This window comes from Chiloscyllium plagiosum, chromosome 10 (assembly GCF_004010195.1).
Source record: "Chiloscyllium plagiosum isolate BGI_BamShark_2017 chromosome 10, ASM401019v2, whole genome shotgun sequence".
Classification (NCBI taxonomy): Eukaryota; Metazoa; Chordata; class Chondrichthyes; order Orectolobiformes; family Hemiscylliidae; genus Chiloscyllium; species Chiloscyllium plagiosum.
This window is the reverse complement of record NC_057719.1, coordinates 7,598,762-7,621,112: the sequence shown is the minus strand read 5'-3', so window position 1 is coordinate 7,621,112 and position 22,351 is coordinate 7,598,762. Positions and strand designations below refer to the sequence as shown.

At 41.7% G+C, this 22,351-nt stretch overlaps 1 protein-coding gene across 2 annotated transcripts in view; it reads right to left on the bottom strand.

Annotated features, from left to right (window-relative positions):
• The window catches only part of gtf2a1 (general transcription factor IIA, 1), a 70,474-nt gene extending 48,392 nt beyond the window's left edge, over positions 1-22,082 (bottom strand). The window contains exon 1 of one of the 2 annotated variants that reach the window (XM_043696979.1): positions 21,842-22,082. In XM_043696979.1, coding sequence (XP_043552914.1) covers positions 21,842-21,871 — 30 coding nt within the window. In that variant the 5' untranslated portion in view covers positions 21,872-22,082. The remainder of the gene's footprint in view (positions 1-21,841) is intronic. The other variant, XM_043696978.1, reaches the window with a different exon arrangement.
• Positions 22,083-22,351: the final 269 nt, after the last annotated feature.

The window sequence follows — 22,351 nt, the reverse complement described above, 5'->3', positions numbered from 1 at the left end:
CTCACCTATTGTACTCTATGCTACTTTCTCCCCACCTTCACCCTCCTCTAGCTTATCTCTCCACGCTTCAGGCGCTCTGCCTTTATTCCTGATGAAGGGCTTTTGCCCGAAATGTCGATTTTGCTGCTCGTCGGATGCTGCCTGAATTGCTGTGCTCTTCCAGCACCACTGATCCAGAATCTGGTTTCCAGCATCTGCAGTCATTGTTTTTACCTCTAAAACAATGACCACGCTGACCAACTTAATATCTTGACAAAACTTTGATGGACAACCAAAATCAATGAAAAACAGTAAAGACCAGTCTATCCAAGCTGTCTCACACTAACAGCTCTTTCAACTACTTCCTGAAGCTCAATCTCTTCATTTGTCCCACTGCAGGAAAAGAATTTCCATCTTAGCTACCAATATTGATGTCTCCATAGTACCTCAACTGACACACCTGTAATCCCTGGTCTGATTGCATTTGATCTGCAGGACAGACTGTGGACCAATCCCGAGACTCTACTAGGATCAAACGCCTCACTAACATGACCCAACCCTCAGATTGGAATCAGACAAACCTCTTGTTTGACTGTAACAGGGACCTCTTTCTTGACTCTGGCAACAGCCCCTGACTGACCATAGTCCCCCTTGACCTTGCTACAGACTGCTTCATTTTGACTTCCAGTCATAGTCATTTGGGTGAAGGTCATGCAGCATTCGCCACATAAGCTGCTGGCATATGCTGTAGGTACTGACATAGACAGATGATGCCCTACAGTGGCACGTCCACCTTTTTGACTGTTCTGTGCTCCCCACTGTGATAAGGTGCTTGCCTATTCTTCTAGGCTAAAAATTAATGCAGGCCACAAAGTGTGGCAGCCCAAATAAGCAAGAAAGTGAGCAAGTACCCAGAAATCAAGCCAAGATGCATCCTATTTAAATGCATGAGTTGGTAGAAGAGCAGACATGATGATATGGTGAAGTTGGATAGTATATAGTGAGCCTGGTAGCTTGTCTATGTCAATTTGCATGTCGAATGGTTTCCAGAGGGCTGGTGGGGGCCACTTTGTGGTGGAGACAGAGTTGGTGAAGAAAGCTGGGGGAGGCAGTTGGTGAGCTGCAGCAGCTGGAGAATAGACATCAGGAGAGATATTGTTCAGTGTCTCAGGGAAGAAGAGAATCTGAACTGTTAACCAGGCTAACAAATACACAGAAATAAGTATTCACTGTTCAATAACAAGATTCTGAAGTTACAGCTTAAAGTTTATTGGGAAAATTGGGAACTTTTCTTGACATTGCGAGTCCTATGTTTTAATTCTCACTACATTTTCACTGTCAACAACTATTTTGGTGTGGCAAAAATAAATTGGAGGGCGTTTCAAGAAATTTTACCTAAAATAAACAAAATGCTACTTAATACTCTGACAGTATTCATGAAGAAGAAACATTGCTCACGTTTCAGCTTGACGATCCTGGATTTGTGCAAAGTCATGGACCCAAAGCATTAACTCTGCTCCTTTGTTTTGTTTTGGTATCTTCATATCCACAATTTTTTCCTTTTGTGCTCTGAAATGCTTTTTAAACAGGTGAAGTTCATATTTATAGTAGTTTAGTTGGCTTCGTTTATATGTTGGCTATATTTACTGCAAGGTAACTGCACTGCAATTAGAATGTAACTGTGCACTATCAACTGTAATAGCATGCATTTAATCTACATTAATCCTGACATGGGGCATTACTACCGGGCAATGAACACTTTGCGTTTCAGCGTATAGGTGTCAGGATGCTATCCTTAGTCTGCCTGAACCTTAAAACAGCTACAACTATTGGACACGGCTCCTGGCTGGAAACTTGTGGATACTTCTCGTGTCCTGGGAAAGTACATGTGCAAGACGTGTCATGAGCTAGCTCCGGGCTTTAATGATTAAGCAGCAGCTGGTGAAACTAAACCACATTTTCAAGGTTGAGTGCTACATTGGAAGAGGTTCAGAAGAAAAGTCTTTGATCTGAAATGTTAACTTTATCTCACTCTTCACAGTCGGTGCCAGACCTACTGAGTATTTCCAACAATTTCAGTTTATCGGTTTCAGAGTATTTTGCTTTTGATGTAGAGGAAAGTGGCATTAAAGTGAGAGATACACACAAAGTTTAAGTTTTGTAATCTACTTTTACCTGCATAATTTTTATATAAATATAAATTTGGCTTGAGGACAACAGATGGTTTGAATATTGAGAAGAAAATAGCTGGATTCAGACAAAGCCAAAGGGGGTGGATCTCAAAACTTCAATTGTCTTTTTGACAAAACTCCATTTAAAAAGGAGTGGGGAATCCTCCAAGTGTGGTTGATAACATTTCTCAAACATTACTAAACCAGATCATCTGACAGTTTCATCAACTGTGGTTTGTAGAACTTTGCTGTGTGCAAGTTGTTTGTCCTGCCTTCCTACAAAACAACCATGACTAGAATTTGAAGTCTTTTATTATTGGAGATGGTGAAAGATGCTATTAAATGCAAGTTCTTTTCATCATTTCAATTTGCTAGAGAGCCTTGGGAAACGATCACTGCAAGGATGAAAATGATGTAAAAATCTTCAGATGGGTGAAGATGCAAGTTCCACAATCAAAGTATTATAATGAACATAGAACATTCCAGCGCAGTACAGCCCTTCGGCCCTCGATGTTGCGCCGACCTGTGACATTAATCTGAAGCCCATCTAACCTACGCAATTCCATTCTCATCCATATGCCTATCCAGTGACCATTTAAATGCTCTTAAAGTTGGCAGGTCTGCTACTGTTGCAGGCAATGCGTTCCACATCTCTACTACTCACTTGAGTAAAGGAACTACCTCTGACATCTGTCCTATATCTATCACCCTTCAATTTGAAGCTATGTACTCTCGTGCTAGACAATGAGAGTTCAATGAAGGATATGTAACATTCATAATATTTGATATCAAAATACAACCCTAATGAAATAGATTATAAAACGCATTTAAATTTACAGTGTGTTGTAAAAAAAAACATTATGTTCTCTCCTTTCATATGCCACTGACTTGAATAACAGTAATAAGAAAATTGAAATTAGTCATTTATTCCCACATCCAAATAGCTTCTAGCTACAGAACAGCCAACCAAAATTATCAAAAACACCTACAATATGGCAACAGCTGATTCTGGTTACTGTTCCAATGTTCAGGTGTCACCAATTCAATCAATGCAATGGCAAGACATAAACACACAAGCCCAGACAAGTAGCTAGCTGACACATTAAACAAATTATGGTGTAGACTGGGAAAGGAACTTAGTTATATGCTATCTCTGTCTATGCATTTGCCAGCCAGTTATTTCCTCCAGTCATAGACATGTACAGCATGAAAAGAGACCCTTCGGTCCAACTTGTCCACGCCGACCTGATATCATAAACTAATCTAGTCCCATTTGTTTATTCCTTCCTACTTATATATCCATCCAAATGCCTTTTAAATGTTGTCATTGTATCAGACTCCACCACTTCCTCTAGCAGCTCATTCTATACAAGCACCACCCTCTGCGTGAAAAGTTGCCCCTTGGTTACCTTTTAAATCTTTCCCCTCCCATTCTAAACAGGAGACTGAAGTTGCAGGTTTAGTGAGCACAATATATGAAAGCCTGGTCAGAGTCAGTTCAAATTCAAATGCACTAACTCAAGGTAATTTGTTGCATTACAAAAAAGCCAAACATTATACAGTTTTAAGTTCCAAATGACAAAGGTTACAGGAATCTCAACTTCAAATTTTTAATTTTTTTTTAATATCGCTCCATCTCAAACAATAATAATAAATAATTCATAATAAAAGCACTAACTCTCCCTAGTTAGTGGTCACATATATGTTCAAAAGCAGAGGTGATGTTCTCATAAAAGGTGATAAAACATAGAACATAGAAGAATACAGCGCAGTACAGGCCCTTTGGCCCTTGATGTTGCGCCGATCAAAGCCCACCTAACCTACACTAGCCCACTATCCTCCATATGCCTATCCAATGCCCGTTTAAATGCCCATAAAGAGGGAGAGTCCACCACTGCTACTGGCAGGGCATTTCATGAACTCACGACTCGCTGAGTAAAGAACCTACCCCTAACATCTGTCCTATACCTACCACCCATTAATTTAAAGCTATGCCCCCTCGTAATAGCTGACTCCATACGTGGAAAAAGGAGATTACTGACCTCCAACAACCATAACCAGCTTGTTACGTGCCAGATATGACTCCAACCAGCAGAGAGTTTGCCCCCGATACCCGCTGATTCCCATTTTGCTGGGGCACCTTGATGCCACACTCAGCAAAATGTGGCCTTAACGTCAAGAGCTTTCACTCTGGAATTCAGCTCTTTCATCCATATTTGAACCAAGTCTGTAATGAGATTAGGAGTTGAGTGGTCCTGGCAGAATCCAAACTGGGTGTCACTGGGTGCTGCTTGTTGATGACATCTTACATCACTTTGCTGATGATCGAGAGTAGACTGACAGAATAGCATTTGGCTAGGTTGGATTTGTCCTTTCTGTGTACAGGACATACCTGGGCAATTTTCCACATGGTGCAAAGAACTTGGCTAGGGACGTTGCAGTTTCTGGACACAAGTCTTCAGTACTATTGCCAAAATGTTGCCAGGGCCCATAGCCTTAGCAATATCCAGTGCCTTCACCTGTTTCACGATAGCACATGGAGTGAACTGAATTGTCTGAAGACCGGTATTGTGATGTTGGGAAACACTGGAGCAAGTTGAGATGAATCATCTGCTGGGCAACTGTTCACTACCATTCACGACTGGACGGGCAGGACTGCAGAGCTTGGATTTGATCCACTGATCTCTTCATAGCCTTAAGAAAAAAATTACTGATCTGAGGGATTTTTGAAATTTTCTTTCAGTTCCAACAGCTTTTTTTAGGATGAGCACTCCAGATTTCCAGGAACATTTCTGCATTGAACAATCTCCCAACATCATATTCAAATAGTCTAGGCCATGTAGTTAAAAAAAAGTTGTTTCTTTGTTCTAAAGCCCTTCCACCAGACGAAACTGTTTCCATGCTCCCCATCCAACAGGTTAATAATCTGAAATACTTCACTTGAATCATTCTTTAACTTCACATGTTCAAGGGAATACAAGCCTGGTTTATAAACTGTCTTTCTCTAACGTAACCATCCTGAAGAGCAATTCAGAGATTTGAATGTAATAACCTGGACTATACGTAACTGCAGTTTCTTACAATGTCTACACAATATGAAGTGCTTTGGAACCACCTGAATTTATAAAAAAAGCATTATGCACAGTTTCTTATTAAATCGGACTTGATGATAATCAACTGAGCATCCATGTCCTCTTTTGTACAGAATGTTGAAGATTTACAACAAAGCAACTCTTTCTTTTTGGTCCTAAATTGCGGACACCTTATTGAGACTGAACCCTTTTGTTTTTAAGAACTTAGTCAGGGGAAATGTACTTTTCACAGTCATCCAATCAATCTCCCTTAAACATTTTCTAAGTTTCAAAGATCTCACAACTCATCCATCTACACGATACAGATTATTAACACACTGAATCTAGTTATGTGAATAGTTCCAGAGTCATCAAGAAATTATACTGGATTTGAAATATTAACTCTTTCTTTCTTCACAGATACTGCCAAGCCTACTGAGTTGCTCCAGCATTCTGTTTTGAATCTATTGAATAAGAGCCTAGTTTACTCAAACTCTTTTCATAGGATAACCTACTGGCCACAGAAATCAATATATTAAAGTTATGGCCTTCTGAATTTCACCTAAGCTCATTGGCAGAGATTTCGAGCATCGAGATTAGTGGTATAGCTTTTCAAGAATATGAAGATGGCTTAGATCTCACCCATGTTTAGTGCAAAGTGCAGTTTATTTATTCCTTTTCTTAAAAATAAAACTTCTTAAAAATTGGTTGGAGAAGGTGATGCTGCTCCAGTCCTGGGTTGTGATCTTAGGGAGTTCCAGGATTGTGACCCAACAATAATGAAGGAACAGCGATATAGTTCCAAGTCAGGACTGTGTGGGGCTTAGAGGGGAACTTGCAGGTGGCAGTGTTGACATGCCTCTGCTACACTATTTCTAGGTGGCAAAGGCTGTAGGTTTAGAAGGTGCTGTGGAAGGAGCCTTGGCGAGCTACTGAAATACTTGTAAATCTTACAGAATGCACACTGCCATTACTGTGTATAGGTGGTGAAGGGCACAGCACCTTCTCATGCAATCACAAAAGGTGTTAGACTTGCCCATTCTCCTCACTATCCCATGCCCCAGACATTTTTCACATGTAGCAGTATGTTACTTGCACTTCATCCAATTTGGTTTACTGTATTTGCTGCTCACCATGTGGTCTCCTCTACACTGGAGAAACAAATCGCAGACTGGGTAACTGCTTTGCAGAACATCCATGTTCTGCTCATAAAAATGACAAAGCTTCCAAACACCTATCACTTCAATACAGCACAGTGTTCCCATGCCAATATTCTTCTCTCAAGCCTGCTGCAGTGCTCAGAGAGCTCGACACAAGGTCTAGAAACAACATCTCATTTTCCACTTTGTGATTCTGCAGCCTCTAGGACTCAAAATTGGGACTCAATAATTTTAAAGCCTGATTTCACCTTTCCATGTTTTTACCCTCCCCCACACCCTGGTTCTTTCATGACACGGGTTGCTTTCAATATAACCAAACCATTCTCACCCTCTCTCAAGCCTTTTATCACATAACATGCTTTCGCAAGTCTGATCTACTCTCAGCTCTCATTATCACTTACTCAGCTTCTCGCTGGTTTACTATTAGCCCTTGTCTGCCTATCTCTTTCATACCTCTCCCACCCTCTTTGGGCTCCATCTCCACTTATCAATTCACCTCCCACATTTTTCTACCTTTTCTAGACTTCAGTTCTGATGAAGAATCACTGGCCTCGAAACATTAACTGCTTTCTCCCCACAGATGCCGCCAAACCTGCTGAGTTTCTCCACCAATTTCTGTTCCTATTTTGATTCTGTGACGATCACAAGTTTTTAAAGAAAAATGTTTAACAAACCAAAATTATTCTGCATCTACACTCATCTCTGTAAATTCTAGCAAAAAACTTGCGATTACAAATTATAAATCTTACGCCTTCAATTTCATTCCAAAAGTTCCAAATTAAGTGAAACTACTGCAGAGTGCAGAGAAAAGAGGTTAAAAATACAATTACTCTGCATATCAGTCTGCCCAGGCTTGTGATTATTCTTAGTACATAGATAAAGAATCAAATTGCTACTTCTGTTGCCACAGCAAGACTGCACATTCAGAAAATGTTGGAAAACTTTAGCTCTAGATCTGATAGCATCCAAAGGCCAAAAAAAGCAATCATTTTTCTCAGACAGATTTGAAAAATTCTATTTCTAGTATTTTCTATTTTAACTTGATTAGATTAGATTACTTTACAGTGTGAAAACAGGCCCTTCGGCCCAACAAGTCCACACCGACCCGCAGAAGCGCAACCCACCCATACCCTCCATTTACCCCTTACCTAACACTATGGACAATTTAGCATGAGATGGAAATGCGTTGCTGGAAAAGCGCAGCAGGTCAGGCAGCATCTAGGGAACAGGAGAATCGACGTTTCGGGCATTAGCCCTTCTTCAGGAAGGGCTAATGCCGGACAATTTAGCATGGCCAATTCACCTGGCCTGCACATCTTTAGACTGTGGGAGGAAACCGGAGCACCCAGAGGAAACCCACGCAGACACGGGGAGAATGTGCAAACTCCACACAGTCAGTTGCCTGAGGCGGGAATTGAACCCGGGTCTCTGGCGCTGTGAGGCAGCAGTGCTAACCACTGTGCCACCGTGCCGCCCACAAATATTTCCAATAACTGTATTCTTCTCCAATCTCTCTCTCGAGTTGGATGACGTAATACAGTACTTACATAGAGTCCATGAAATCATAGCTTTAAGAATTAAATCATTTTTTTGTTTGCATTGATGACATTCATTTTCAACTCAAAGATAGATCATTTATTTTTTTAAAAGTTTTGAAAATTTATTTCTAATTGTATGATTCAAATGAAAATTAGAATCATAGAGTCCCTACAGGGTGGAAGCAGGCCATTCGGTTCATCGGGTTCACACTAACACTAAAGAACATCCACTCCTTACCCTATAACCTACATTTCCCATGGTTAGCTTCTAAATTTTTCAAAATTTCATTTGGGGGACTTGGTCATCAATGGCTGGGCAGCATTGATAGCCATCCCTATTTACCCTTGAGGAGGTGGTGGTGAGCTGCCTTCTTGAATCACTGCAGTCCACTTGCTGTGGGTTGACCCGCAATGCAACTGGGAGTGAATTCCAGGGTTTTGACCCACCGACAGTGAAGGACGGTGGTATATTCCCAAGTCAGGGTAGTGAGCAACTTGGAGGGAACTTGCAGGTGATGGTGTTCCCAAATATCTGCTGTCTTCGTTCTTCTCGGTGGAACTGAGTGTGGGTTTGGATGGTGCTATCTAAGGATCTTTAGTGAATTTCTGCAGTTCACCTTGTAAATAGTACACACTTCTGCTACTGAGTAGCCAGTGGTATTTGGAGTGAATGTCTGTAGATGTGGTGCCAACTAACCGGGTTGCTTTAGATTAGATTACTTAGAATGTGGAAACAGGCCCTTTGGCCCAACAAGTCTACACCGCCCCGCCGAAGGCAACCCACCCATACCCCTACACTTACCTAACACTACGGGCAATTTAGCATGGCCAATTCACCTGACCCGCACATCTTTGGACTGTGGGAGGAAACCGGAGCACCCGGAGGAAACCCACGCAGACACGGGGAGAACATGCAAACTCCACACAGTCAGTCAGTCGCCTGAGGCGGGAATTGAACCCGGGTCTCTGGCGCTGCGAGGCAGCAGTGCTAACCACTGTGCCACCGTGCCGCCCACGAATGTTCTGGATGGTGTCAAGCTTCTTGAGTGTTGTTGAAGCTGCACCCATCCAGACAAGTGGAGAGTATTCCATCACACTGACTTGTATCTTGTAGATGGTGGATGGACTTTGGGGTGTCAGGAGCTGAGTTACTCGCCGCAGTATCTCCAGTCTCTGACCTGCTCTTGTAGCCAGTGTTTATGTGGTGAGTCCAGTTGAGTGTCTGGTCAAAGTTAACTCCCAAGGATGTTGATAGTGGGGGTTTCAATGATGGGAATAACGTTAAATGTCATGGGGCAGTGGTTAGAGTGTCTCTTATTGGTGATGGCCATTGTCAGGCATTTGTGTGGCGCAAATGTTACTTGCCACTTGTAGGCCCAAGCCTGGATACTGTCCAAAACCTGTTGCATTTGAGCATGGACTGCTTCAGTGTCCAAGGAGTCGCCAACGGTGCTGAACACTGTACAATCATCGGTGAACATCCTGACTTCTGATCTTATGACAGAGGATAGGTCATTGATGAAGCAGCTGAAGACTGTTGGCCCCAGGACACTACCCTGAGGAGCTTCTGCAGCGATATCCTGGAGCTGAGATGACTGACCCTCCACAACTACAACCATCTTCCTTTGTGTCAGGTATGACTCCAACCATCAGAGTGTTTGCGCCTTGATACCCACTGATTATAGTTTTGCCAGGGCTCCTTGATGCCATATTCGGTCAAGTGCGGCCTTGATATCAAGGGCTGTCGCTCTCCCCTCCCCTCTGGAATTCAGCTCTTTTGTCCATGTTTGAACCGAGGCTGTAATGAGATCAGGAGTTGAGTAAACTGGGTGTGGCTGAGCAGGCTGTTTCTGAGCAGATGCTGTTGGATAGCATTGTTGATGACCCCTTCCATCACTTTACTGATGATGTAGACTGATTGGGCGGTAATTGGCCGGATTAGATTTGTCCTGCTTTTTGTGTACAGAACATAGCTGGGCAAATTTCCACATTGTCGGGTAGATGCCAGTGTTATAACTGTACCAGAAAAGCTTGGTTAGGGGAGCAAGTTCTGCAGCACACATCTTCAGTAGTACTGCCAGAATGTTATCAGGGCCCATTGCCGTTGCAGCATCCAGCTGTTTCTTGATATCACGTGGAGTGAATCAAATTGGCTGGAGACTGGTATCTGTGATGCTGGGGACCACTGGAGGAGCCCGAGATGGATCATCCTTTGTGAACTTCTGACTGAAGATTGCTACGAATGTATCATCCTTATCTTTTGCACTGATGTGCTGGGCTCCTCCATCATTGAGGATGGGGATAATTGTGGAGCCTCTCCTCCAGTGAGTTGTTTTAATTGTCCACCACCATTCACGACTGGATGTGGAAGGACTGCAGAGCTTCGATCTGATCCACTGGTTGTGGGATCGCTTAGCTCTGCCTATCACTTGCTTTATGCTGTTTGGCACAGAAGTAGCCCTACATTTCTCACGGTTAATTCACCTAGCCTGCACAGCTGTGGACATTATGTGGAGTAGTCAGGTGAAACTGCTCATAAACAGCCCATCTGTGGACTGTAGGAGGAAACCAGAGCACTTGGAGGAAGCCCATGCAGGCAGGGAGAGACTGTGCAGTCAGTTGCCAGAGGGCTGATTCGAATCTGGATCCCTGGCACTATGAGGTAGCAGTGCTAACTGCTGAGCCCAAATAGTGTAAAGAAAATGGAAATATATCCAAGTAACCCCACTTCTTCATTTGCTTTGCCTTGAGGCAACCTTTCAGTTTATTTCTTGCTGGGTGCCTTTTATTAACTCCTACCACACTCGTCTTGATGTGAAAGTAGGAGAAACTTGATATGGAGGTACATGACTCCAGCTTGACAGCTCAGAAACATCAACATGGAGGCTTGTACCAGAAGAGAGTGTTGAGAAAACCAATCTGATTATCTGTTTACCTCCATTTCTGACTGCTAAAATGTTTTCCTTCAATGATAAGAAACATCTTCTGAGAGGCAGAGTATTACGCATGCCAATTCTGAAATATTCTTGAATATACCATTTCTTGCAATCTGCCCTTTGAAGAATTATACTTGCCAACATTTCGTCTGATTTTTAGCCAATCTAGCTATTCCTAATCCAAAAGTTTGTTTCCCTAATTTCTTGATTACACACAGCAGAAAACATACTAAAGCTTTTTGAATAATGTGGTCACAGATTACAGGAGACCGCATCGAGTAGTTCTGGTTGATAGCCAATTTTCTTCACTTTAAAACAAACCACCTTTGCTCCCATGACTGAAACTTTGATGAGGTTAATGATCTCCTCAGCTCTCAGGATTTCTTTTGCCACTTTCAGATTTAGAAAATCATGTTGATTATGGATCTGCCAATTCTGAAACATAATGGGATTCAGGATAAATGTGTTCAGCCAGGATTGCAATCTGACACAAGAGCAACATGGGCTAATACAATTTTCAGCATTGCTCAACAGGAAATACCTTGGTAGCTGGTTCCCTTATTTTTCCACAACATAATAAGCTTTGCATCATGTGTATCCAGAGTCACTGACCCTCCTTCCAGCAGGGCCAGAGGTCTATGTAAATGCAGGACTGCTATTTTCCCCACAGTTGATGAGTTCACACAGCTGGTCAAATGTCCCTCAATTTGAGGATGAGATCTACTCAGTCACAGGTTTCACGTGACTGAAATGCTGATTCTCAACTCACAGAACTTTAGATTCATGGGACAAGATATCTCATAAGATAGAGATCTGCAGTTCAGGATTTGCTTCTTTTAATTTCCTATTCTGCCAGTGCTTTGCCTCAGGATTAAGGTATTTGGATTCAACATATAGGAACATAAGTGCAGTAGTCAGCCATTCAACCACTCGAGGCTGCTGTGCCATTTTGGATCATGGCTGTTGATGCACCTCAATGATTTATGCCAGCACTATTCCCACATTCCTGATGATATTAGTAATTAAAACTTGCATAGCCTTCTGGGGTGAGAATTCCAAGCATTAACCATGCTCTGAGTGAAGAGGTTTCTCATCTTAGAAACAGGAAAATACAAGGAATAGACCATTCAGCTTTCAAGCTTGCTCAACCATTCAAAACGATCAGGGCTGATCAAAGGTACTCAGCAGTAACCTGTTCCCACTTTCTCACCAGACTTTGGAAACAATTTAGCCCCAAGAACTATGTTTAATTCTTTCATAAAAATGTACAATATTTTGGCCTTAACCACATTGGTGGTCGAGAATTTCAGATGCTCCTTGTTTGGGGGGAGGAAATTTCTCCACTCAATCCTAAATGGCCTATCTTAGACTATGACCTATTTTGGGAGTCCCTAGTCACCAGGAATATCCTTCCTGCATTTAGCTGTCTTGTTCGGTTAGAATTTTATAAGTGTCTGCGAGATAGCACCTCATTTTTCTAAACTCCAGTCTCTCTTCATACATCAATCCTACCATTCCAAGAATCAGCCTGGTAAGGCTTTGCCATGCTTTGTGCAGAGCCAGAATATCCTTCCTCAGATAATGGCAACTAAAGCAGCTCATAATAGTTTAGGTATGGTCTCATACCTTCAGTAATGATCTAGTGGTATTAGCGCTAGCCTATTAATATAGACTCTCTGCTAATGTTCTGGAATCCTAAGTTCAAATTCCACCATGAATTCAATTCAAAACAAAACAAAAAGTCTGGAATTCAAAATCTACTGATATGACCTTTGCTGACCTGTTAGGGAAGTACATAAACCACCCTCACCTGGCCTGGCCTATATGCGACTCCAGGCCCACAGCAATGTGGCTGACTCTCAAGTGACCTCTGAAATGGCCTAGCAAGCCACTCAGTTCAAGGACAGCTAGGACCAGGCAATATAAATGTGGGCCAGCCAGCAATACCCACATCCCATGAGTCAATGAAAAAAATATCCCGTTTCATTGCACAAAGACATCCCTGCTCTTATATTAGAATCCTCATACCAAGGCTAACATACCACTTGGCCTTCTGCCACATCTGCATCTTGCTTTCAGTGACTGATGCACAAGAACATCCAGACCTCTTGCATCGGCCATTTTCACAATCTATCGCTGTTCCAATAATAATCTGCCTTCCTGTTTTTGTTCCCATAGTAAGTAACATCACATTATACATCATGTCACACACTTTTCCACTTACTCAACATGTCTAAAACAAAGGCCTAAATTACATGCCTTTTATTCTGAGACTGTGCCCCCTGGCTCTACAACTCACAGCCAAGGGAAACATCCTTTCTGCATCTACTCTTCTAAGTTTTTAAGAGATTGCCTCTCATTCTTCTAAACTCAAAAGAATACAGGACAGTCCACAATCCCAGGAATCAGTCTAATGAACGTCTGCTGTACTTCCTGCACAACAAATATATCTTTCCTTAAGTGAGGGATTATGGCAGTGGTAGAATCCCTACCTCTGGGCTAGAAGATCCAAATTCAACTCCCACTTGCCTCGTATGTACCATAGGTGAAAGTGAGAACTGCAGATGTTGGAGATCAGAGTCAAGATTAGAGCGGTACTAGAAAAGCACAGCAGGTCAGGCAGCATCCGAGGAGCAGGAATATCAACATTTCAGGCAAAAGCCCTTCATCAGGAAACGTCGATTTTTCCTGCTCCTTGGAGGCTGGCTGATCTGCTGGACTTTTCCAGCATCACACTAATCTTGATTCATATGTGCCATAATATATCTTTTATGTTGTTATAAAAATAAGTTTTCAAAAGCAAGAGGAACAGAATGGCAAAATACTCCAAGGGCGGTCTAATCAGTGTTTACTGGTCATCTGTTCGCTGGTGTATATCTACTTGATATGCAACTGAAACTAAGATGTCTTTACTCCTATGCTCAAATTCTTTTGCGATAAAGACGAGCATACCATTTGTTTTCCAAATCGCTCACTAAACCTGCTTGCTTGCTTTCAGCTACTTATGAAGGACATCGCAACCAATTTGTACAACAACAGCACCAGGGTCCCAGGTTCAATTCCAGCCTCGGGAAACTTTGTCTGTGGAGTTTGCACATTCGCCTCGTGTCTGCGTGGGTTTCCTCCCACAGTCCAAAGATGTGCAGTCAGGTGAATTGGCTATGCTAAATTGCCCATAGTGTTAGGTGCAACAGTCAGAGGGAAATGGGACTTACTCTTCGGAGGGTAGGTGTGGACTTGTTGCACCAAAGGGCCTGTTTCCACACTGTAGGGAATTAATCTAATCTAATCTAATCAACAATTTATTTAGACAACTGAAAAAAATCATGCTTTTGTTCCTCCAACTAAACCCCACTGATCCACTGTGTAATCCATCTGCCACACACCTGCCCACATACTCAGTCTATCCAAATGGCCTCTTTGCATCTTCCTGAACACATTCCCACCAAATTTGGTACCATCTAAGAACTGAAATAATTCAATTCGTCCTCATTGAAATGTAGATAGTGGAAAGATTAGGGCCTGAGCACTAATCCTTGCAGTACACATGGTCACAGCCCAAGAATGACCCATCTATTCCTCCTGTTTTTTTTGCATGGTAACTAATTCGCATTCCATGTTAGTGTATTAACCACAATTCTTTAGTTTTGTTTACTAATCTCCAGTGAGAAGTGAATCAAGAGCCTACTGAAAATCTGAACATATCAACTGATTCCTCCTTATCAACACTTCTAGCAACATCCTTTAAAAATCAGGTTTGTCAGACATTATTTCACCTTAGCTTCACCCAAACAAAATCAACACCCTTTTCTTCTGATCAACGATTCTTACAAATGTACTGATCCCACCTCTTATAATCAGCCTGCTTTTCCTTCCTAAATATTCTTCAGAGTTCAGTTCTCAGACTTAGTCACCCTGTAGCCATGTCTCAATCATATCAATTAAATTATACTTCTACCAGCACCACCAATTAACCTAACTTGTTACAAATTCTGCATGCATTCAGAAAGGACACTTAATTCTGCCTTTTTCATATTACTCTGTAATTTGATCCTGGTTATATTTGGCACTTCCCATTACCAGCTTTGATTTTCTTCTGAACTTCCCAAGTTACCAACCCCTGACAAGCGATCTTAAATCCCCTGAAAAAGCACTAGCAGATCTCTTCAGAGAATATTAATCCTAGTGCTGTTGCGATACAACCAGTCCTCCTCCTCGGGCAACATTTAAAAGGCATCTGGATGGGTTAGTCTGAAGGTTAAAAATGCGTTGCTGGAAAAGCGCAGCAGGTCAGGCAGCATCAAAGGAGCAGGAGAATCAACGTTTCGGGCATAAGTCCTTCTTCAGGATTCCTGAAGAAGGGCTTATGCCCGAAACGTCGATTCTCCTGTTCCTTTGATGCTGCCTGACCTGCTGCGCTTTTCCAGCAACACATTTTTAAGCTCTGATCTCCAGCATCTGCAGTCCTCACTTTCTCCAAGTTAGACCGAAGGGTCTGTTTCCGTCCAGTACATCTCTATGACTGGTCAGACCTACCCCAGAATGGTCCTAGGTACCAGCAATCCAACCTAAAGACATCCAATCTTGCACCATTAGTTCAGTCACATGTTCAAACTCAAACTTTATATATCTATATTCAATAGCACTTGACGTTGGGAGTAATCCTGAGATTGCTACCGTACAGATCTTGAATGGGACCCAAAATCTACTTTCTCCAGGACTTTTTTTTCCTATATCATTGATACCACTGTGATGCCAAGCACCACTCTGGTTCTTCACCTTCACGTAAACAAATGCCTTCCAGTAACACCAAGGAGGCAACATACCATTCTGCAGTCTCAATTACTGGCACAGAAACAACTGGCACTTCCACAATTTCAGTGTAGCTTGGTGAATAAGTTATTATTTTAACCAATTGGTAGCAAGCTCCTCCTGGCATTGTCACTTCTGCCACATTTCAACAAGAGCTTCATTGCCTTGGTAGCATTCTTTTTTCTCCTCTTGGACCTTGCCCATTTAAGTGTTGAGAAAATAAGAGCCAGAGAGGGAGGAAATTTGCAGTCATCCAGATATTGCATCCAGTTCATCAGGTGATTGTGCAGGGGTTATGCCGGAATGCTTATAAAGCTAGCTTCCAGCAGGACACTACTGCCTGTTCCATGTTCCTCCCACTGAATCCAGAGAACGCAAAAAAATGCTAGTGAAATTTTTGAGCTCATTTCACTTATAGTAGACCATGTCTCACTATTGTACAGGACTAAGCTGACAACAAATACTCTGTAGCTATTCTAAAGTGAACCTGCTCAGACATGTTATGACATATCCAGAACAGGTAAGGCTGAACCAGGATCTTTGGGCCCATAGGTTGGGACATGACTATTGCACCACATGAGCCCTAAAGTGGAACCAGCTCAACCCTCAGGATGCTCAAACCCAGGCCTCTACAGATTGGATCTGAACACCAGCAGAATTAACAGCTGGGACATATTGTCATACTACAACCAGTCTGCAGACAGACTTCTATTGTCAAGCACTTACTGCTGTAGTTTATTGAAACTAGAGCTTGCACAGATAATCCATCACCATTTGAGGTAATAAATAGCTGAACAGGTTAGATGCTTTTATTAATTTGAGTTTAGAAGAATGAGATTATTGAAACAGAATTTGAAAAGGCATGACAGGATTATGTTTGACTAGTTTGGAAAATGTCAAAGTTACAGAATAAGGGAACACATTTAAAACAGACATGCAGGAATTTCTTCTCCAAGGTTACTGAACACTTGGAATCCTCTATTCCAGAGTATTATGAAGACAGGGTCAGTGATAGCATTTTTAAGAGGTGGGAAACCAGTTTTTTTTGAAGACATCAAGAGTTGATGTCTATGTTGAGCTGGCATGAAAGAAATTTGCAGTCTGGGGCAGATCAGCCATAATCTTGTTTAGAAGCAGAGTTTAAAAATCACATGACACCAGGTTATAGTTCAAGAGGTTTATTTGAAATTGCAAGCTTTCAGAGGCAGCCTCCTTTGTCAGGTACAGTGAGAGGGCGCACACTGACAGTTTAAAGGCAAAGATCAAAAGATCATTAATTGGTGTAAGTGGAGTGAACAAATTTAAAATGGATGATAGAGAACTGTTAGAAAGGAGATACAAGTTTCGATCAAGATGCAAATATCATCTCTCTGCCTGCGTGCCCTCTTTCACTAATTCAAAATGAGGAACCGCTCCGAAAGTTTAAGATTTCAAAGAACAAAGAAAATTACTGCACAGGAACAGGCCCTTCAATCCTGCGCTGATCCAGATCCTCTATCTAAACCTGTCACTTATTTTCTAAGGATCTGTGTCCCTCTGGTCCCTGCACCATCTTAAACACCACTATGCCCACCTCTACCAGCAACACATTCCAGGGACCCACCATCCTCTGTATAAAGAACTTTCCACACAACTCCCTTAAACTTTTCCCTCACCTTGAACTTGTGACTCTTAGTAATTAAGTCCACCACTCTGGGAAAAAGCTTCTGCTATCCACCCTGTTTATACCTCATGATTTTATAGATTTTATAAATCAGGTCCCCTCAAACCTCCATCTTTCTAATGAAAATAACCCTAATCTACTGAACCTCTCTTCATAGAGAGTGTCCTCCATACCAGGCAACATCTTGGTGATTCTCCTATGCACCCTCTCCAAAGCATCCACAAACTTTGGGTAAGGTGACAACTAAAACTATGCAAAATTCCAAATGGAGCCAAACCAAAGTCCTATATAACTATAACATGACCAGCCAACTCTCGTACTCAATATCCCATCTGATAAAGGAAAGCATGCCATCTGCCTTCTTGACCACTATCAATGCCCGTTGCCACCTTCAAGCTACAATAGACATGAACACCCAGATCTCCCTGTACAGTTTTGCCAAGGCTTTTCCATTTACCATATTGTTTGCTTTTGAATTGGATCTTCCAAAATACATCACCTTGCATTTGTCAGGCTTGAACTCCATCTGCCATATCTCTGCCAAACGACACTATCTCTATTCTGCTGTATTCTCTTACAGTCCCCTTCACTATCTGTTACTCCACCAATCTTAGTGTCATCTACAAACTTGCTAATCAGAGCACCTATACCTTCCTCCAAATCATTTATGTATATCACAAATAACCAAAATCCCAATACAATCCCTGTGGAACACCATTGGTCAGTTCTCCATTGAGAAATGCCCTTCCACTCCTCCTGTCTCCTGCTGAAAGGTGATTGAGTTTCTCAGTATTGCAGATGCCACTTTAAGAAGTAAACAAATTGGTGAGTGCAGAAATGATTTACAAGGTTGGTTCCAAAGACAAGGAGTTTGGTTATGAGAAGGTTGGAGAGAAGGCAGCGAAGGGGACATTGAGGTTTTCAAAATCTTGTGCACTAAAAGTAGATAGGCAGAAACTGTCACCACTAGCAAAAAAGAACATTAGAGGGAACAGTCTGCAAAAAGCACAATAGTGAAACAAAAAACTTTTTTCACTCAGCAAACCGTTGAGATGGAATTCAATTGAGGAAGGCATCAGATGATTATTTGGATGGAAACCATAGGCAAGGATTTGGATAAAGCAGATGAGCACTGTCGCCTCGCAGCAACTTAAGTCACAGACACAATGGGCCACATTGCCACCTTTATACTGTTACTTCTGATTCTGAAGTTGCAGACGTGAATTGGAAATTTCCAAGATGCACAGGGCAGATTGAGTGGAAAAAAACAAATCATGTAAAAATTTAACATTGAAAAGTGAGAGCATCCACTTGAGAAAGACAAATCAAAAGTGTTGTTAGTGGTGACAGAATAAGTACTGCTTAGGAGTTTGTGCCCAGAAAACAAACTAGGATTTAACAAGATTTTCAAGTTATATAACTTCTTTAAAGTAGTTGCAATATTCCAAGGTACTTCACAGGAGCATTATGAAACAATGCATCACAACATTTTAGGTCAGATGACAAAAATCTGATCAGAAGCAAGTCTTAAAGAGTGCCTCTGAAAAGAGATAAGGAGAGAATTTCAGAGTTTGGGGAAAGAGACAGTAGAATCATAAATGGTGAAGCAATTTAATTGGGAAGGCACAAGAGGCCAGAGTTGGAGGAGTGTAGGTGTCTAACAAGTTGAGAGGATGGAGGAGTGTATAGACTTTTGAATGGGAGCCAATGCAAATCAGCAATCACAGATTTGATGGACTTGCTGATTGAAGTTTAAGACAAGTTTTAGTCAGCATCAAGTTTACTAGTATAAAGTATGAGACACCCAGGTGCGTGGGCAATAGTCAGGTCTAGAAAGTACAACAAAAATGATTAAGTGTTAGCTTTTATGCAAAAGTAAGTGAAATTCAAAAGTGAGGAAGCAATGTGTCTGTTCTAACAGAATTTGCTCGTTTATTTGGAGTAGCATATGGAATTATAGGCATTGAATGTAAATTTGTTTCAGAAGGGATACAACTTAGCCTGCTACACTCAAGGACACCATGACAACAGGTTGCATAACATTAGCTTGTAACCTCTTGTTTAAATGGCTGTGAACTACTAATGAAATAATTGAGGCAAACAGTGTAGAAAAGCAGCCATTTTGTTTGCTCAAAAGTCCATAGTACAAGGGCATAGTCTTAAAATGAGAGCTACGTCAAAGCAAAAATTAGAGCATATTTCTACTCAAAGGGTACTGAAAATCCAGCCTCCAAAATATCAGGAACATTGCATCAATTTAAAATTTTGCCTAGCAAGAATGGCAACGAGTAAAGACTGACGAGTGGAGACAGTGTTACAAACCAGCATGACCTAATTAAATAGCAGAAACGAGCCGAGAAACTAAGTGATCTACTTGTGTTCCTCCTCCTTACAGGAACAGTTGTACTTGGGGAAGTTTTCTTAAACCCTGAAAATGTGTTGCTGGAAAAGCACAGGTCAGGCAGCATCTTAAATGCTGCCAGACTATTTTCAGAAAACTGTTTTAATTACAAGTCCCCTGAAAATGCTAAGAGTTTAAACTAACGTAAAGATGACATTTTAAAATAAGAGCAATAACAGTAAAACATCTAATGAAAACAAAATTATATTTACCTTAATGCTACATAGACATTTGTGTAATTAGATGATTCACCTCACTAAGACTGAGAATTAAATATTCTCCAACTGAAATTTGAAAAAGCTATCCAATTCATCCCATGGGCCTGCCCTTATTGCCCACCGTGTGTTATGCAAATTCAACCCCAGCTCCCACTTAAGTATTTCTCTACATTTAGAGAAAGTATCATTCTGGCTAAACAGTTAACAACATGCCAATGGAATTAAAAAGTTGAATTGAGAAAACATTTGCTTCAGATTTTCAACATTAGTATTTTCATTTTAGAAAAAATGGTTTATTGTTAATGCATCTTGGTTGAATTACAGATGCAAAGAAAAATGCTGTGCTGAAAAAGGGGCTGTTGCAGGTTGGAATGCACATTCACAGACTGAACACTAGAGCTCACCGCTCAAGGAACGCTCACGGCCTCCCACAAGAAAAATAGAGAAAAAAAATTAGACAATTAGGGATAAGGATGGAAGGCAAAGGAAGGTTTGTCAAGGTAGATGAGTCACAACATAAACAGATCAAGGGAACACATGTCAGCAGGCTGTTTACCCTTGGGCCTTGCAGCTGCTGTTAAGCCTCCCTCTCCCCACTTGCTTGCACAGCCCTCACCAGTCTGGCCTCTTATACGCAGAGGGCCCCCTCATCTCGTGACGTAGAGCTGGCAAGCACATCCCCACCATGCAACCGAGATTATAATAGAGGAGGCCGTCTAGCAGCGAGGGGAAAGACAGGAGAGAGGGGGAAGGCAGGCACAAACAGCAGGCCATCCTCCACCACAAAACATTAGCTTACGGAGCAGAGACGAGGGACTGCAGACACCAATTTACCAGACTTTTACCACAAAAGGCAGAGGAGGGTGAAAAATAGGAGTAAAATATCTTCAGGGCCCTGAGAAAGGGGAAGAAAGCATCTCATGCCTCACCTTCAGACCAGCAACAGAATGTTTTTTAAAAATCAGCCAGGAAACAAAATGGTTCATCAGCAAACAGTGCAGCCTCCATCACCCTGTGTTTCTCTAGAGGATTGTGTTGGTGTTTGTTTTATTTTTAAAAATTGTTCAAAAATAAGTTTATATTTTTAAACTTGAAATCTGAAGTAAGTTTGTAATATTCAGATCTACTCAAAAAAGTCAAAATCTTAGTGCTTTTCTTGGCTTCAAACTTGATCCACACACACCCACCCATGTATACAGCTAAAGTAGCTTCTGAATTGTAATTTTCAGGCAAAAGTCACCTCATGAATTGAGTTTTTTTATTAACATTCTTTATGATGAGCAACCCAACAATTGAATCTTCCTCCCCATTCCATTTCTTTCCCAAGCCACTTTAGCAAGCACCACAACTTAAAAATGTAATTGCTAATCAAGACAAAAGAAATTGTCTGGAGAGATAGATGTAAAATGTGGGGGGTTTTTTCCTCCATCTGCCAGTAAAAAGTAAAACTCCAGCCACAGCTCTCAACAAAACAAAAATCCCCACAGTTTGTTCAAGATATGGCTTGCTTAGGTCTAGTTATTTAAAAAGGCTGTTGGGGGAATAGGGAGTCAAATCTTGCTTTTTAAAAAAATTGTTTCATTCCTTCACCTCCCCCCCTACCCACACTTTCAAATTCCAACAAGTTCTCACTTTGCGGAATTTTGCTTAAATTTCCCCAGGTCAGAGAAAAACAAACAAAACACTACTTTTCACCTTTGTTTTTTTTAAGAAAAAAGGAAGTAGAAATAAAAAAAAATCGTTTTCATCCTGGGTAGTGGTTAAAACAGATTTTAATGAAAAGTATAAATGTTTTTTTCAAAATATATATAATGGTTCCCATCTTAAAGTCTCTTTTATTTTCGGAGGATTAAAAAAAACAACCACGCTCAACACACAAAAAAAAATCTTACCACCGGGTTTGAGTTGGCCGAACTCGCCATGTGGATACGGAGGAGAATTTAAATGAAATATCCAGATGAGGTGGTTTGTTTTTTTGGTCAAGAAAAAGATTTTCTTTTTAAAACAAAAATAAAAATCGACTAATATTTTATTTTGGCGGTGCTGCCTGGAGCGGGCTTGGGAAAGCCGTCCGTCCTCTTCCAGCGAGCGCTTATATACTGCCGAATGGAGCTTCAATTGCCGCTATAGGGAGGGTCCGGCAAATGAGGCGCTGCGTCAGCGCCTTCCCTCCCTCCACCCCCAGTCATCTCGCGAGAGTACCCAGCGCCACATCCGGGTCTCGCTCCTCCCGCGGGCATGCCGGGCGTTGTAGTCTTTCATCTTCCCGCCGCCATGTTTAACCCCCGGTTTCCACAACACCATCCATCATGGCATTCCCCACGGTGCGGGAAGAGTGCTCACTGGCCCTCAGGAGAGACCCTGCCCCATCCACATTACACCTCATTTCCCATGGCTAATCC